The sequence below is a fragment of the Symphodus melops genome (genome assembly GCF_947650265.1).
Source record: "Symphodus melops genome assembly, chromosome: 13".
Classification (NCBI taxonomy): Eukaryota; Metazoa; Chordata; class Actinopteri; order Labriformes; family Labridae; genus Symphodus; species Symphodus melops.
The window spans coordinates 11,704,421-11,723,010 of NC_136703.1; the positions used below are offsets into that span (position 1 = coordinate 11,704,421).

An 18,590-nucleotide genomic window follows, 5' to 3' on the forward strand; every position below is an offset into this window, starting at 1 on the left:
TATTCCAGTCCTTTAATGTATAAAGCCCAATCCAATACATTAAGAGGCGTTGGGGGAGGGCAGAGGGGGATATGACTTTGAATTTTGACTGTTTTCACAATCAATAATAAACACAAAAGAGCCGAGATGGGGAACATTATAACGTATCTGAAGTAGAGTTCATAAATTATTGCATGAAAGCGGACTTGTACACCAAAAATGTAAATACATTAATGTTATTAATAATGTAGTGACTAATAGTTCTATCAAGACTGTAATAGCAGTTTAATGAAATATGACAGCAAGAATGTATTACACTTCTTACATTTAGACGGGGACCTCACATGACATTTATCAAGGATTTCTGAAACAATTTTTTCTGATTATTTTGTTAAGTTAATTGCTTCTTTTTCCCCCCAACGTCTTCTCTCGGAGAGGGGCAAAAAACTGGTAATGGATATTAATTAATATGTGTCAGTTTTGTGGGTTTGATTAAAAATAATGAAAGCAAAACGCTAATGGGATTTCAGAGTTTTCTCTGTGTGTGGCGCCCCGAGATTGTGGCTTTATCTGGGAATCTGAAAAAAAAAAAAAAAAAAAAAAAGGAGAAGAGACAATAGGCGACTTGGCGACTAAAATGAAAGTGACAGAAAACTGAAACCGAGATAGATTATAACTTAAAACCAGCAAAAAAAAAAGAGAGCCCCTAAGTTAAGATGTTGTACTGTAATTAGCTCTAGATTTGTGATAGAGAGGTAAACTTGAAAGTTTGAAGGATGTTTTAATACAAGGTGGAGTTGGACTTACAGTTCATCACCTCCTCTCAGAACGACGTCGTCTTCTCCGAGCAAAAAATAAACCCTTGAACCATTTCTGACAAGCTGCTGTTCTGGCAACTTGTCTTTTTGAGATACTTTGCTGTGTTTCTAAAATGCGATTGTTAGCGTGAAAGAGGATATATGGACTCGTTTAAGAGGTGTTGAAAAGACTTTATTATGTTTATTCAAGTGTTTCTTTGTTCTACGTTGCCTTTAAAAATGGCGCTGCCCTTCACTTGGCGCTGATTCAGGGACTTCTTCGCCATCATATAGTCCACTGAAGTCAAGAAAGGCTTGCCAAGACTTCTTTGTGTCTGCATGCAGCGTTCAGCAGAAAGAGGACTTTTAAAAGCTATCATTAAGGTGGGGCACAAGTGTAGACCAGCAGTGAAACAGAGGCTGGCATAGTAAAAACAGCAACCATAGCCACTGGCACAACTGACAATTATCCAACACCTGGACTGGCTCCCCTCCCTATTATGTGCGTCAACACTCTCCAACTTCTTGTTAATGCACTGATTAACAGGAAGATAGCATTTGTTTTCCTATGCAGCTCTCCTGGCAGCAGAACTTTGCTTTCTCTTTGATTAAAACAGCAGCTGGATGGATGCATTGTGACTCTGTCCTAAACTTCAAAAGCAAGGGTGAGAGGTAGGTAAGAGAAGGGGAATAAATTAAAGAAAAAGCTGAGGCCTTTTTGTCAGATTTCCAGATAGATTTAACTACTCTCTTTTAAGGGAGGCACTGAAGGAAGAAGCTAGCCCTCTTTGGTTCTCCCCAAATAAGGCCCAGTATCATATTTTAGTCGTCTCCCCTATAACTCCCTGTTTGCCTGTGTTATTTACTGCCACTACGTGACTCGCCTTGTGTCAGACCTGCCTCACGTCTAGGACGACGTCCGTTTTTTTTTTTCCCCTTCCTCCCTCTTCTTTAACATTTGGAAAGTAGGTCTAAGTATCAACGGGGACAAAAAAGGAGAAGTTAAGAGGCTTCATCAAACAGCCTGTACTTTTTGAAATGCAGAGAGTAGCATTGTCATGTGCTTTCTGTGTCAAGGTCGACAGAAAATGTCAGAACAGGTGCGCGTCTGCTGCTGAGCTGCTTGCCAACTCAGCCCCTTTGCTGTAACACGCTTCCCTGTGTGACATTATAATGGTTCGCTGTGGGTCGTCTCCCAGCCCTCCTTCTTTTGCAGAAGCCTGGTAAAACATGCCCCCCCCCGTTCTCTGTCACCAAGTGAGTTGACGTAGAGTTCACATGGGTGTTGACGCCTTAGCTGTGACCACTGCCTTTAACATAGTCACAAATAGTATGGGTGCTGTGCAAGATTGACTCGCAACATTCCTGTCTGATTACTCCTTTTTTTTTTTTTTTTTTTTATTTAGTTCTGGTATTTTGATCAGATAAATCTTCCCATCTATAGAGGCATAATTACGCAGGCGAGGAAAGACTGTTCTTTGTTTCTTAAGATAACTTATTGGCGATGACTTTCGTAGGCGCAGCAATACTGTCTTGCGCAGCTACCAGTGCGGTGCAGAGAAGTTCCTCTTAAAGACACGTTGTTTTTCTTTTTAAAAGTTCTGTATCTGAGATCTGAAGACGGAACGTAAATGATCGCACATTTCGCCGTAGATAATGAAATGCAGACGCTGTTTAGTCGCCTGTGATCCGCATCAGACAACCATGTCGCAAAACCAGAAAATTCTGTGTGAACTCTCCCGAAGAGGTGGATTATGTTTAGGTGTGGCACGTATAAACCGACATGTCACACATGCTTTTGTCACTTTATGACATTATGACCAATAGAATCTCCCACGTGTAGCCTCACTACTTCGGAAAGGTTGAAATGAAGAGTTCTTATTGGATCTGACGAGCTGTCGTGTTTGCATCCTCTCTGGCGTCGGGTTAAACGAGAAGAAAGAGTACTGCTTCTTCTGTGACCCTGATGAGTGTTGTTTTCTGATGCTGTCAGCACCACACTCTGTTCATGCTTCTCCGGCTCTCGAGGTTAAATTCTTACTGGCAGTTGGAAGCCTCCAGAAAAGGAGAATTAGCCAACATTTTTCTTTGTCACTTAGTGTGATCAGGAACAGACTCTGCCTGCTCTCTTTCTCCAACTCCAAATGAAGGTCCACTGCCTTAAGTTTCCTCCCCCCTGGTTGATGGGGATTTCAGTCCGACTTATCTGCTGCTGTAGATGTGTGGCCCATTGTCTTGGCAAGTGTGTCTAAATGTTTCTGACAGGTCTCAGTGAAAAAACAGGCCGCGAGGGTAAACTGTCCGGCTTTCCTCCACCCTGTGACTCCTTCTCGTACAACCCCTGACCAGTAGATGGCGATGTTAATCTTCCCTGGCTCCGCTTCTGCCTCCACGCGTCTCTCTCATAACACCATCCTTCTCCTTTCTCTTCTGTCCCTCTGTGGCACTCGCGAGAGGAAACGCTGGTCTCGACCCGTGCGGAGGGTCATGCCACCAATTCCTGGCCCCCTTTTGAAGACCATGAAATTGCTGATCCAAGACGCACGATTAGTGCATTCGGCCTATTGACTGGAGAAGGGTTGACACGCGATTATAATGTCAGTGGAATGTCACAATCTGTCTGCTTGTCTTCATAGGCACATTCTCATCTGGTGGCACAGTGTACCCAAGAAGGAATAATTTGATCAATAAAGGAACACCTCCCTGTCTATTGTCACCGGCCTCCATTCTATTTTTTGCTGCTTAATTTGGAAAGACTGCGGACAACTCACTGCATCCTTCAGCTCCGCGCTCTATTTGCCTAACGCCGTGCTTCACTTGAAGTTGTTTCTTTGGGTGGGTGCTGCTTCAGTCAGAGGAGCAGTTTGAGTCAACAGAGGAGGATAGGCTTGTCACTGTAAGTTGCTGGTGGCGGAGGCAGCTCTTCTTGTGACACCACAACACAACTTCTGCGGTGTGTCGCTCGGACACAAGCTTCACGTTGTTTGCTGCTGGTGCCGCATGAGTTTTGCCTCAATCATCTAATTGAATGTGAAAGGCTTGCGGGCCTTGATTACGTGAAGGACAACACACAGAGCCGTGGCACTTTTAAGGATCTAGCCCTTTGTGTTTTGTTTCATGAGACTGCGGCCGCGAACTTCCACTCCATTGATACGCACAAAAGAACTTTAAACATAGTTTGTTGTGGATTAGTCTTTATGTTTGAACATGTGAAATTAGTTTTTTAGTAACCTCAGTAAAGATGGTCATTTAAAAATAAATATACAATCATCTCAAAGATAAAATGAGTATATTTAAGATGTTGTGAACTTCAAATAGACGAGTGTTTGAAGAGTTTTTTTTAATATTTTTCAGGACTCCACTCATAACACAACTTTTTATAAAAAAAATATAAAAAGCCTTTTATTTATAGGCGTGTTTTCAGCCACTAATTCTGTGTACTAAAAATGATCCATGTAACATAAATAAATTATTAATATGAACCTAAACTCAGTATTTAGTAAACACTGTTATTTAATAAGATAAACTAACCAGAATGTTTTTTACAGGAAGGAAGTTGACAGTCTGCCTACACAGTTTTATACTTGTATATATTTAAAATAAATGCCATGTCTCATCAAAAGAAGTGAATATTACACATTATAAACACATACGTAAACACTTTTTTGTTCGTCTCTTTGGTCTGAAGTTGCGTCCTGAGTTGAGCTGATGTCATACAAAAAAGCAAATGGAGCCGCTTGTCACAGAATGTCATCATTGACTGTCAAAGGGGGAAAAAAAAAAAAGAAAAAGAAAAGCTTCGAATTACAGGAAAGAGGTACTGCATTAAAGAACAAAGGAGATCGATGGCAGTACATTAAATTTTATGCGAATGAAAAAAAAAAAATCAACTAATTAAAATTGATTACTACTGCTTTGTAAATGTGTTTCAGAATTAAATTATTGTATGAAAACATTTTGACCAATCGAGGAGCTGAGGAAGTATCCATTACTGGATTGCAGCTGAGAAAGGGGCTGGAATGTTTTGTGGTGGCTAAGTAGTTTGTTGTGCTCCGCTGCGACTCCCCTTGTGCCCCCCCCCCCCACTGCTAAAGTGCCATGGGTTAATCTCTGATGACCCTCATCTCTCAGAGCAGCTTCAGACTCCCGGTTTGGGCCTTTTACCTGAATTAAAAGGAATTTGTGGCCATTATAAGTATTTTTGTATAAAGTGGGTGAAAGTGAGGTGTCACTGGCGGAGTCGCTGCTCTTTAGTCATCAAGGCTCTGTAGGGCCCGCTGGGGATGTCCTTATCTAAACAGTCATCTGTCTCGCTAGTTAAGCAAGGGCAACCCCAGGCAGCACGACTGTTCCACATTAAGAAATGTCAGACTTGGCTTTATACCGTATCTCTCAAGCTTAGTATGGCGAGATGCCACATTACTCTCAAGCGTTGGCTCTTACAAGAGTCGGGTTGGTTGCTTCCTCGTATTCTAAAATCACTTATTAAAGCATTAGCTAAGTATAAAGTACTGATTCCTCATAATGCACTAAACCGTCTTTTTTATGTCCTGATTTTGAAAGAGTCACACGTTTCTCCTTGATTGAGTTTTTAGTTTTTTTTAGACGTAAACTGAGCAAAGAAAGGAAGTGAAAAAAGCCCACACGACATCATGCATACGAAGTATATTATTATAAAATCTGTTGCTTCAGTAGTACACTTACACGTACAGTAAAGCTGTTTCTCAAGCTGAGAAAAGGAAAGCCACAGTGCAGTGTTCCTTTTTCTTCTCCTTTGTGAAAGTTAGAGGTGTACTCAGTCTCGGTGTATTTGTCTGCTTTGTTTTCACGCTTTGATTTTGTCCGAGTCTTTCACACTGCTCTACCTATACTCAACTTTTCCATGTTTGCGATCACACGGCTCTAATGTAGGGACATTTTGCTGAATGGAAAGTTTGATCTGTACATGCAGTGGTCTTGAAAAAAGCCTGATTTCCGTCCACCCCAAACCCCCCTTTACAAAAATTGCATAATGTGCTTTTGATGTCATGTTTGTAGCCTTGCCCGTGGCTCTAAAACAGACACTGATACAGCACTGTATGTTATTTTTAAACCTTTGCAAAGCAAAATGTCAATGAAGTTTTCCATGACCCTTTCTACATCTATTGAAATGTCGGCTCTGACCTTTATATTTCAAAAGATGCAATCATTCGATAAAGACTGACCACACTCAGGGAAAATACAACTCAATAAGCAAACCGGCTGCAGTTAGACTTTTAATTACAGTAAAAAGTGTCAACAATGGATTAATGGATTTAAAAGGAGGTTTCGAGTTTGGTGTCTAAATCTGGCTTCAACCAATATTTCTCATTTGATTTTACGAATGCTAATGTTGAGTTTGGATGATGGTTGTTTATAATACATTTTTCTCACTTTGTGATAAAAGCAGCCTCAGTAAAAAAAAAAAAAAAAAAAAAACGAGATTTCAAAGAGTTGGTTTTGTACAGTTATTGTTCTCTTCCAAGCACGCCTGCTGAAGCTCAATGTCTGAGTGAATGTGCAGTTAGGCTAAATGATTGGGTCTGCACCTTACTTCCTGATGTCTCTCTGGGTCAATAATTCCCTATTGCCTCTCCCATGAGGCTCTGCTTCCTCCACTAAAGGTCACATTAAGGTGGCAAAGATGTCACAATTAGAAGGGCATTTAAAGCCGCTCTTTTAAAAAGATTAAAAAGCTGTTTCGGCACATCAAGCAGTCAGCCGACGAAAGGAAACACAATAATTGCGTTAAAACTTCATTCCTTTTCTGCCGGGGCTCTGGTATCACAAAGGTATTGGGTTAAGTCATTTAAGACAGCCGCCCTGTGATAGCGAATCATCCATGAAAGCACCAAATTAATATAGAGCTTCATTTTTCGCCGTCTCTCACTTTCTCTGGCTTTTGGTCCTTCAAACGTGTGTTTGGTGGAGAAATTTGAGACTAAGCTAATGTAATTTTTGTTCATGTCTATCAGTCTGTTATTATATCAGGGGCACTTCTCTACAAATGTTCAGGCCGGGGCAATTTGGAATGAATTGATTCACACTGAGACTGAATTCTATACTTGCTAATGATTTCCTTTTAGCCCCTTCATGGCACCCCTACACCCAACTTCTAGTTCCATCACGGCCTCTGTCTTTAATGTAGCAAACAAAACGTGTCGTAGCATACTGTCTTGTAAAAGTATAAGGACATCTCGGTTTTTAATGTAATCATTGAAAAGTGAATTTAAAAAGTGCTAAGAGATAAACAACATGCAGCAAACATCGCTAAGATTTGCCAGAACTGCATTCTGACATTCAGATGTTTTATGAGCAAAAGTGATGTGGGGGTTTTGGTTGACCTGAATTATTAAGACTGAAAACAGGATTCTGAATCCTTTCTTGTAAGGCATTTTCATTTTCATTTTTTCTGTGGTTGAAAGGATGCTCGTTTGTGTATTTCAGATACTGTAAGTTACTGTTGCATCCAATACTGAAACCAGCCAAGAGAATCGGAATGTACGACGACTTGTCTCTCACCTTTAAACTACACAGTCTAAGTTTCCCGACCGCTCAGATCCTGTAACACGATAACACTTACCTGCAAAGTATCTGTAGGTCTTACTGTAGATCATAGTTAAGAGCTGTTACTAGTTGAAGCTAAAATATACACATGGTTACATGCGTTCCCTCAGGCGTCGGAGCATGGGGTTCGAACGTAACTCGATTGGATTCTCATTTCTTACAATTTTAAGGTGTCACAGTTGTAATTTTTCAGACGAGCGCTGTGCAAAGTCTTGTCCAATTCAAACTCAATAACATATCTGTAATCTTGTCTGTTCATCAACTTCACTCTCTTTAAGTGTGTTGGTTATGTTATCTCTGCCTCTGATTGAGTTTTCCTCTCTTTTTCGGCTTTACCTGACACCTCATTGGTTATCTGGTTTGTAAAGATTATTGCTCTTAACATGGAGCACTTTGGTGCATTAGAAGAAAAGCGCCATTCAAGATTTACAAAGGACTCTTAATTGTTGCTTGAACTAAAAAAAAAAAAAGATATTCATTAGACATCCAGATGGAAGGAAAGTGCCCCTCATTTTTATTTTGGCTGTTTTTTTTTATTGCCAACCCATATTTGACTTGTTATCCATCTTAACCCCCTAAAAGCCCAGTCGCGTGCTACCTAACACTATAACTGGGATGATCCATAAGTCAATAATAAGACAAGACTGAAACCTGCGCAATGTGGTTATAATTGATTGAGATGTCTGGCTGGAACTTGTGCAAAGCATCTATGTCATGCCGTTAAGAAGTGCACTTTTCCTCTCCCTGCAGATCTACCACTACGGTTTGAACCAAATGGGCGTTTACCTCATTAGTTTGCCGCTGAGATGGCTCTAGTCCTTACTAAGATGTCATACTTGTGCCAATTAACGTTTACACTATTTTCTTCTCAATGCCAGGCTATTGAAATTTTTATGGGGATGTAAACAAGGTTGCGCATTCAGCATTTTCTTCCTCAATTAGATCATAACCCCTCTAAGGGCCTGCGCCACTCATACAGCAATCAGTGTATTAGATTTTAGTTTGTTTTCTCGCTCTGGTTGTCTTTACCACAAGTTGTCTATTTATGTGAACAGTAAGTGTTTACAAAGAGGAAGAGGAGTTTGACTTTTTATCAACTGGATATTTTCTCTGTATTTTGTACCTTTTGGCTCAGAACATCAGTCTGGGCTTCACATGCAGATGATTTTAATCTGCTTGTCAAAATGAAGGTGCGGCTAACTTCAACAAGCCCTTATTATAATAGAGAAGCAGTAAAGAGCATAAGCCTAGTGTAACCCTTAGGACATCGAGGTCATGTTAGTGTCACAGTGAAACTGTTGCTTAGCGTCTAAATATAAAGTGGAAGGATCTGTTGGGATGGATCTGGTGCAGTTTGATCAAATTCACCGTTTAGGATTTAAATATATTTTATAGTAGTCCTAAATGTCCTTTTTCATGCATTTTTTTTTAAAATCAAGTGTCTGCTTCAGATTCTTATAAAAAAAAAGCCAAATGTACCCTGTGAGATCCTCTACTGTATTGTGTGTCTGTCACAGGAAACTCAAGCTCTTCATGCAGCTTCCCTGCCACGCCTTCCCCTCGGACAAGTTTAAACTGCAATTCTTTTGGATTGAAACAGGTTCATAGTATATGCAATGCATTACCCAAAACGAATTACCACTGGCAGGGCGCTCAATCACTTTGTATCTTTCAACACTAAGAGAAAAGAAGAGTAATCAAAACCTTTCAACCTATTAGAGGGATGACTTTTACAATTGAATCACGGGGACCACAGGTGCGATAATAAGTCATCTAAACCTCCCCTCTAGTGTGTTTCCCCTTTCTCCGTGTTCTTACATATTTATCTATTTTAGAAGGCGCCACTTCATGGCGCCCACTTCAAATTTATGTTTTAATGCCATTTGAGGAAGATATTTTTTTTTCTCCTCTCAATTCTTGGAAATGCATACTGGGCTGGAAAATTAAGGTGCATCTCGAAGGAAAACAAAATAGAATCGATGAACGCTGTACTGCACTTAAAACTACTGATGTTCTGATGCTATTTAACGTTCTAGTGCATTAACGTTTCAGGTCATTACAACATTCAAGCCGGGTGATTTGATCATGGCAGGTTTTTAACTGGAAGAATTACAGAAGTTTTCAGCCTAGGATTCTCAAGTTATTAGATACAAATGATCACCTCTGCATTAAGTATAGATTTTCTTCCACTGCGCACTTAAGAATGGAAGTTTGTCTTCAAGAAGGTAATAGCAAATTAAGCTCCATACTCCATTTGTCCAGCACTCTTGATGGGCTAATTTTATAACTGCTGATTTGGTCATTCCCCACATTTAGCTGGAAAGTGGTCAGGTGGTCTTCTTCTTCACAGCTGGGTGTGGGGGCTTTGAAGCAACTGTTAAATGGAGTCCATTAATGTTTTTTTTCTTTTTTTTTTTCTTAGACTTATAACAAACCTTTTTCTTAAAGAAGGTCTAGACTGTTGTATGCACTGTTAAAAGCTTCACTTTGCTGTCGACCTTCTCGCTCTCATCTGATCTCATTATGAGAGATTAAATCACATTCGTTTCTTCCAGATAACCACCGCCGTGAAATTTCTACAGAACCCAAAAGTACAACAGAGTCCCTTGGCAACCAGAAAAGCCTTCCTGAAGAAAAAAGGTGAGAATTTGATTTGCTTTGGATTCATGATGAATGCAAAACAGGAAGCCTTGAAAAGAAGCAATGCATGCGTAAATATTTGTCAGAAAATTGTACTAACATTATAATCCTTGTGTGTTTTGTTTACAAAATGTGGTTGGCTAGAGATGGTCAGACTGCCTTTTTTTTTTTTTTTTTTTTTTTTTTTTTTAAGATTGGTCTGTTCAGGTCAAAGGTCCTGGATGCAGCTCTTTGCCCTGGGGGGTTCTAACAGAGGTCGATTTAGCTTCAGAGTGCATGATTCAGGCCCTGTGAATAAATGACACACCAGTTGGGATGCTCCTTTGGGTTCAGGAAAATTAATATTGACAAACTCCCTCTGCATTTTCGATGGAATTATCAATATTGCCTTCCAGCATTTTAACCCTTTTACTTAATTTAACTGTTATCGTAAATTTGTAGCATGACACAGAGAAGAGGTTTTCGAAGCAGCGATGCTGGAAGTGTTTGCTGGCTCTTCAGCTTCCTTGCATTTCATTGAGATTATTTCTGACACATGGCAGAATATTGTTTGCGCAATAAAACTTGCAAAAAGCTTTATTACTCTGAACTCATTTAAGTCGGTTCAATATGGTGCGGAGGTGGAAATACCCAGTGTTCTGTTATGTAGTTCTTCCAGTCAGGCAATGACTGAACAATGGCAATATGTACAGAGAGACTGTGTGACTTTACCTCAGATAAACTTTTGTGGATTATTGCGGAACAGTTGTGTTCTTAGGGGACTCTGTCTGTGCAGTGCTGGGGGACTTCAGCATCAGAGTAACCAAACAGTGAAAAGTGAGCCTAAAAGCTCCATGACAGGGGAAGGTAACCTGAAACCAAATCCATGGTTGCCGGCTGCTACTACACACATCTCACGTGGCTCTAATGACTCTTGATATCTTTAGAAATGTCTTTGTCTTTGTGTCTCATTATTGACAACTAAGGCATGTTTGTAATCATCTGTTGGTTGCCTCAAATGTAATAAAGCCTCGTCAATAACAAATGATCTCATACTACACCATTTGACTTTCTGCCTTTGTTGGAAACTCCACGGAGCTCCACTGTTCAAAAGGGGTTTTGCTCTTATTGCACTTAAAGTCCATGTAATATGCATTATGCTTTCATGCAGATTTATTTTGGAAAAGTTGATTCCAGTGTCGATCAAACCCTTGATTTGCAGGAGGGCTCCTGGACGGAGAGGGTAAAGATATAGAGCAATGATACCTGAAGAACTTAGTATGTTTGAGAATCACTTTACTGTAATCATAACTTGACGTGTGTGATATAATCACACTCGACCATCTCATGCATTCACACCTTTGATTCTGCTGATTTCAGTCATAGTTCTATAAATCTTTACTGCACGTTACGGGAAATTGGGTCAGGAAAGTTTTTTTTTAAGTTTCCTTGAACCTTTTTTTCCTTTGTAATTATCTGACTTAATGTCAATTTAACAACTTATCGAAGTAGAGTGGTAGAAGAATAAAGTAAGATAAAAAAACAATTATAGTGGCTTTTACTGAGCTTGTCTTTTCTATTTAATAATGACTTCAATAGGATAGGATTTCGCTGCCTCTCGTTGTGGTTTTGACTTCTTCTCCTTTACATTTATAATAGATTAGAATAATATGTTAACACCGTCTAAAGATTCATTTTGGTGCTGGTACAAACAGCGGACAGTGTCTGTCTGCTGTATTTCTCTTGTTTCACTTCACTTTACTCCATGAAAATGTTCCTGCCCACTTGTACTCCTCTTTGTCATTTCTACCAGCAGACTTTTTGCACTGTCACTGGCCAATAGTCACAATTTCCCCTGTTTTTGTACCCAGCATGCATTGTCCCTTCAACCTCTTGAAACTCAATCATCCTCCTCCTCCCACAGTCACCACAGCAAATGTGTCTGTCTTAATTTCTAATACAGTTTAATGTCATATTTATGTAAATACTTCTGGATTTTACTCTATATTAACAGCCAGAAATGTCAAAGCACACATAAAATGAAACAATACCATCTCCCGGTGGAGTGGAATTTAAATTGGATTCCTCTTGCTGCCAGTACTTACGCTGGACAGCTGATGAAGGGGAAAATAGGGCCCACTTTGATTGCATGTTGCAGAATCTTTACACAATAATCTCGCTCGTGCATATTATTTCCCATCACATTTGTGCCCTAATCTGCACTGAAGGATGTCTTTCTGGTTAGATCTGCTTTTTTTTCCAACGACATCCTTATAGTGTGCTTTATTTCAATATTCATCTAAAAATATGATTTTCTGTTTCCCTTCGACCGTCAATTTCAGTGTGTGAATTGGCAATTATGCAGTCCAACATTTCTAGCGCTCCCCCTCCTGTCATTGTAGAATAAACTGGATGAAATATTGAAACTCTGTCTCTTAGATGCAATATAAAGCAAGATTTAAGCCACCTTTCTTTTTCATTTTTGGGGGAGTTGAAAGGAAATTGTGTTTAAGCCGTTTTACAGCCTTGAAGCAATTTCGCCTCACTTTATTCCCTGCCAAGTTCAAGTGAATTTTATTGTGTTTGAATCAGATTTAATGCGCAACAGACTCATCTAGTGAATTGTGCCATCCACGTCCTCTACAATTAACAGATGTAACAACTAAAGAGCGTTGAGCCTCGTTTTGGCACCACCATTTAGCCCAAACAATTAGCAGTTACACACATAATTACCAAAAAAAATCCAATTCTCAGGGCAAAGTCAACAACATTTTCCGGCTCTCAGCATGTCACTTTAACCGTGGCCCCTACACTGACATCACTTTGATGCTCCCAGATTACCAAAGTGAGTGCAGTTTGTTTGGAAAGTCAGTCAGGGAGAGACTGCACTTATATTGTTGCATTACGGGCTCGTTCAGCATGTGAAACAGGCACAGTACATTCTCTGTCAGTAGACATAAATGATGGCTTGACTTATTTCTTTTTTTATGCCGTCCCAGTTGTTATTGACTTGAATAAATAATACTAATAGATTTCACCCTGGGTAGAGGGCCAGTGATCGAGGGTCACGGGGAACACAGGTAGGCTGTTAGTCTATTACCATACCTGGTATGAAGGTAAGGGTAAGGAAAAGGTTCATCATCCAGATATTAATAGGATGCTATTTGTAAGTGGGCTTGTGTGACTCACCTCTCGGACAAAAATGACAATGACCAAGGCCTGCGCAGAAGGTAAAGGGATTGATGTGGTTATAAATTACTCTACGGCGCCACCTAGCCTAGGCCTTGCCTACTTTGTCATCAGTACAAGGCGATAAAGCAGTGAAATGAGAGCAGAGTCCCCCTTTTTAATACATAAATGAATACTCTATGAGATTGGTCATTATTTAGGACAGGCTATTTTCAAGCAGTTGTACTGAACCAAATGACATGTAGAATGTCCCTCCCCAGCACAACATGAGAAGCAGCTTGAAGTTGTGCTCGACTTCTAAATAACCCATTGACCTCCGTCCATTTATGACCCCCTGCAATCTTTTTTTTTTTTTTTTTTTTCTAAACACGATATTCAAAATGTAAGTAATTTTCACCCAAGGGCAACTTCATAATTCAGGGCTTGGAGGGCACAGAGAGGCATTCACCTTTTACAACCAAAAATATTTTAGTAAGCAATTCTTATAATTGGCTGTCCGGCCGAGGTGTTGACCCATAAAGTCCAGAAGTGCCAGAATCGGAGAAATGGATTTAATGTACGAGCCTGGCTGCCTCTTTGCCCTTAAAAACACCGTGAGAATATGAGCTGCTGAAAATAGAGCTGTAAATAACCTGACGAGCAATGGGTTTTCCTTTAAATAAATACCGATCAGGTTTATGTTGAAAGACAATAGAAAACGTAGCCCAGATATGCAGTTTACAGTATTTATAGCTGTAATATCGAGGTGCCAGCACCGTAATTTCATGCCCCAATGAGAATGGCAAGGTCAAAGCAAATGCTTTGGCTGAGCATCTGCTAATACGGTGACTCATAAACAGGCACTGCGTGTATCAGGTGCACCAAATAATACAGTATAATGAAATACAGAATAGCTTTCCATTATTGTTCTTTTTTATGGTGTCGTCATTAGATGTAATTTATGTCTTAAAAAAATTCATCTCCCCACGGGTCGATGGGAAATGGGGGTCCAGGGGTCATTCCACAGGTTTTGGAAGCGATAATAAATTTCACAATCCCTTTTTTGTCTTATCCTTTTATATGTAAAACTCACTTTCACCTTGTTCCCTTTTTCTTTTGGATCTAAGAGCCCTTTCATTTGCTGTTGTCTTCCCCTCAACAATAAACAGATCAGAGCATACAGCACAACTTTGCAAGCTGTAATTTGTCTCGAAAACAGCTTTAGGAATTCAAATGTATTTTATCTTAATGCAAACCAAAAGAAAAAAAACACCTTTCATTTTCTGCATAAACGACATCAAAGATAAGAATACACATTAGGATGTACATACATTAAGCCTGATAGAAGCCTAAGTGTGGATATTTAAAAAAAGACTGAACATTTCAAGGTGAAAGGAGAAAAACCTGAAGCATGTTTTTAATTTGCTCTATTCGGTGAAACCGAGATCCTTGCATGTCTCACTCAATAGTCTGCCACCATGTAGTCTGCTGTGGTCAGATGAATCAGGAGTCCAGGGACACATTATTGCTTATTTGACAGTACAGTCTGACTGCACAAACTCAGCACATGGCGCTCACCGCTTCCTGGCACTCAGGACTTGCAGTAGACTTTAGGCCGGCCAATATTTGCCTTCAATTATTCAACAATTTTCATGACCATTTGAAGTCCCCGGAGCATTTAAAGAGGTGACTGGAGGGACCTCCTCTTGGCGTTAGCTGTGTGGCAGATTATCAAAGCACGTCTTTGCTTTTGGTCCACTCATACAAGGAAAGGTTAAAGTGTGATTTCTGATCAGACTTCAACCCAACATTCAGATTTGACTCACAATAAGGCTACTTGAACAGAAAAAAAGACAAAGCATGTGAAAGAAAGATTTTGGATGGTTCATCTCATTGATCTTGAGGAAAGGACGTTTCTGGTTTACATTTACATCGCTTTGTTTAAGGATAACTCCACATAGATGTTTTCTTATGATGGCCCCTCTGGAGGTCAGTAACGGAGAAAGTGTGCTATAACACGGTGCACTTACTATGTATGAAAGAGAGACGTCTCTTAAAAGACTGCTACTGAGCCCTTTTCATTTGACTGATGTCTCTGAAAAGGATGAAGGAAGCTTATTCTGAGCTCGTGTAAAGTCTCTCAACCCTGAGGGAATATTTCATGTAAAAGGCTCTTAACAAAAAAGGGATTTTCTGTCAATATGCAATGGAAGTGAATAAAAGAAGTTATGGTAAGATGTTGGTGAGATAAACCCCTACTAAGGCTAACGCTAGTGATACAGAAGACTTTTCACCTTTAGATAAACCATCCTCTTCAACATCACAGACCTACTGTACCAATTATACCTGCTTTTGTTCTCAGCTTTCTCGTAATTGTTCAGCTATACATTCTCTAATGTTGTTGTTTTTTTGTTTTTTTTGTAGCTCCTAGAAAGTTGTAATTATTCCCTTTGTTGAGACTAAGATGCTCATTAAAGAACGAGACCCACAGCAATGGCAGCGTATGGCGCCTGAAATAAAATCCTTTCTTGCCACAAAAGGAGATGTTCATATTAGATTCTTTTTTTCTCCTCCCTTCTGATTCTCCATCAGGGAGCCCTTTGCAATTTAATCATCACTAAAATCATTAAAAAGATCTGAAGATTAAATTATATTGGCATTTGCAAAATTATGTAATACATTTACATTACAATGAAGAAATTAAAATAATGCATTTTCGCTGTCTGGGGTGTATGAAATCTCCACATGGGAAATATAACTGGAGAAGTGGACAGACTCTTATTTTCTTTGCCTTTGGTGGCAGTTAATAGGCTTGCAGAGTTTCACATTTCATTGTGTGAACTTTTTCACACTATCTTTCGGTGATGGATGTCCCTGAGAGACAACTCTCCGTAGAATTTCTTAATTATGAAATGAAAATGCATTTTTGAGTAGAGGGTTAGTAAAATTGAAAGGAGATTTGACATACTTTCTCTAAATTGTACTTAAAAGATTTGTGGGGAGCTTGGGAAGTATTTAAGCGTATATTACGATTACCAAGGAGCCATTTGGTTTTAACACCTCAACGCCCTCCCCCCCCCCCCTCCTCTCCAGATGTCTTAAAGGTGTGTGTCTTGATTACAGGACTTACAGACGTGGAGGTGGAATTGGCCATCTTGCGCTCTGGTAGCACAGAAGAAGTTCTACCCTTCATCCCTGTTGGTTCTCCACATCCTCTGCATGCAACTCAGTTGGTTCCTACAACCCAAGGTAATCACACACATCCCTTTCTCCCCTTTGATTTACAGTATGGGTCATATAAGTGGTATTAATGTTAATGCCCACTGTGCTCCCTGATGAAATGAGTTTATTGTCGACATTAATTGAAATCTTAGATCCTCGTCAACTGTTCTGTTGAGCCCTGTTTCCACCAAGCGGTCCTGTATGGATCAGTACAGTTTGGATTGGTTTGATCCTGTTTGCGTTTCAAACAGCCAACCGTGCCCTATTTGGTAGGTGGCGTGTAAGCTGGATGCCATCAAGTATGTAATAGCATGAAATCATAGGAGCTAATCGCTAACAGCTCCTGCGCTAATAAATTTAACAAAGGGGAAAAACGCGGCACAGTAAACCAAACCAACGATGGAAGACATTCAGCAATTCATCCACTTTGTCACTGGCGTGTGGCTGTTTGTAACAAAAACGCAATCAATCTTTGTTTTAGAGAAGGTTGTGTGCCATCAGCAGAAATACAGATGAATAAACAATCGACTGTGTATTTAAACACGATAGGGTTGTGTTTGCCACTGTTGCACGGAAAGTGACAATTCCTTTGACCAATCAACAGACTGCAGTGTTTAGCTCCACTTTTTGCAGTCAGATCGATGCACTTGGCAGAAGGCTCCTAAAAAGAAGGACGTACGGGTCTGCAATTTGGGGACCTTTCCCAGCTAATCTATGGAAACGACACAAAATGTGTGCTGTACCAAGACGAACCGAACCGAACCGCTGGGTGGAAACGGGGATTTAGAGAACTTATCTGTGGCTCACCAACATCAGCGTCTTCATAAGCTTTACACATGTATGCCAAACAACATTTTCCTTGATTGTGAATTGAGATGCAGGGATTTTGACATTGTACAGTGCAGGCTCATGAAACTCATCTCTTACAGTTCTCTTTCGAGGGGTTCAACCTTAGCAAGACCCAACACCGCAACCTGTATCTTTATTACCTCAGGAGGTTATGAGTGCTGTCCACTGATTTACCAATGCAGAATGAAGTCCGCGTAATGCTTAACCCATATGACAATGATTCCAGATGTATTCCACCCTCATTTATTACCACACTGTCCTTGACTCCCCTGGCATCTCATGTTTTGTAATGAAAGTGATGTTGATGGGATGGCCATGTAGTTAGGGAGACTCACAGCTCTCCGTCCATAGTGGGGGGTTTTATATCAAAACGGCTATAAGGGAGCTGCATAATGAGGTGAGAGCTGGGAGTCTTGTATGGGGGGTCATGCTGAAAAGAGGGGGCTACCTCCCTTTGATGTCCTTGTTATGGGGACGGTGCACGGGGACCCGCATCCATCTCTGTCGAAGTAATGGATACTCTGATCTCTATTTCCACACGGTAGAAGGACAGGAAGGCCTCCACTGAACCCAATAAATTTGAGAGGAGATTGGAAAAACGGGGGATGGAGACCACACTTCTACAGCTTAAGTGACCAAATAAAAAGAGGAAGATGGCAAGAGTGGAAGTGGTCGAGAAAAAGGGAGAGACAGAGGAAGAATGAAAGGTCCTAACGGGGGGGAAAAGAGCAAGTGAAGACCCCTGGTGATGCAGAGAGTCTTGCTCAGGGTCAACCACCCATCCCAAGGACTCCCAGGCCTTTCAGAAGCACGGTATTCTGGGATAGGTGACACTCTATCGCAGCCATAATGTTGATGAAGACCCAAATTTATGTGGTTACCATATGGATGCTGGAGAGTGATTCAACATTTTTGATGCGAAAGGTTACAAGTTCATCGCGAAATGCTGCGGCAGCGATGAAACATGCCCTTGAGAAAGGAAAAATAAAATAGCACTCACCTTGAATATGTACCGAATGGTCCAATATGACAGCAGGTCTCTCAGTTTATTTGCATGTCAAATCAGACAAGTGGTAAGGCCCAAGATCAATCGGGTTTACTTACTTCAAGCCAGTAAACATATACCACATAACCCATTAGGTGAAATCAGACCTGTAATAGAATATCAATTGTATGCTTTAGTTGCCTAGCCTCTTATAATTTCCTATTCATTTGGGCCCCAGCAGGGTAAATAAAAGAAAAAGCTCATAGACTGTATTTCCTCCAGACCCGTTTGTTAAGTGACATTTTCAGTTGAATGCCTCTCTTATGTGGGGAGTTTCCACTTTGACAGACAGTTGGCCTACCCATATGACAGCTTGCACAATGACA

At 40.3% G+C, this 18,590-nt stretch overlaps 1 protein-coding gene across 1 annotated transcript in view; it reads left to right on the forward strand.

Annotated features, from left to right (window-relative positions):
• The window catches only part of pex14 (peroxisomal biogenesis factor 14), a 46,036-nt gene that overhangs the window by 9,054 nt on the left and 18,392 nt on the right, over positions 1–18,590 (forward strand). Inside the window, exons 3-4 of the mRNA XM_079359898.1 lie at positions 9,917–10,001; positions 16,272–16,397. Coding sequence (XP_079216024.1) covers positions 9,917–10,001; positions 16,272–16,397 — 211 coding nt within the window. The remainder of the gene's footprint in view (positions 1–9,916; positions 10,002–16,271; positions 16,398–18,590) is intronic.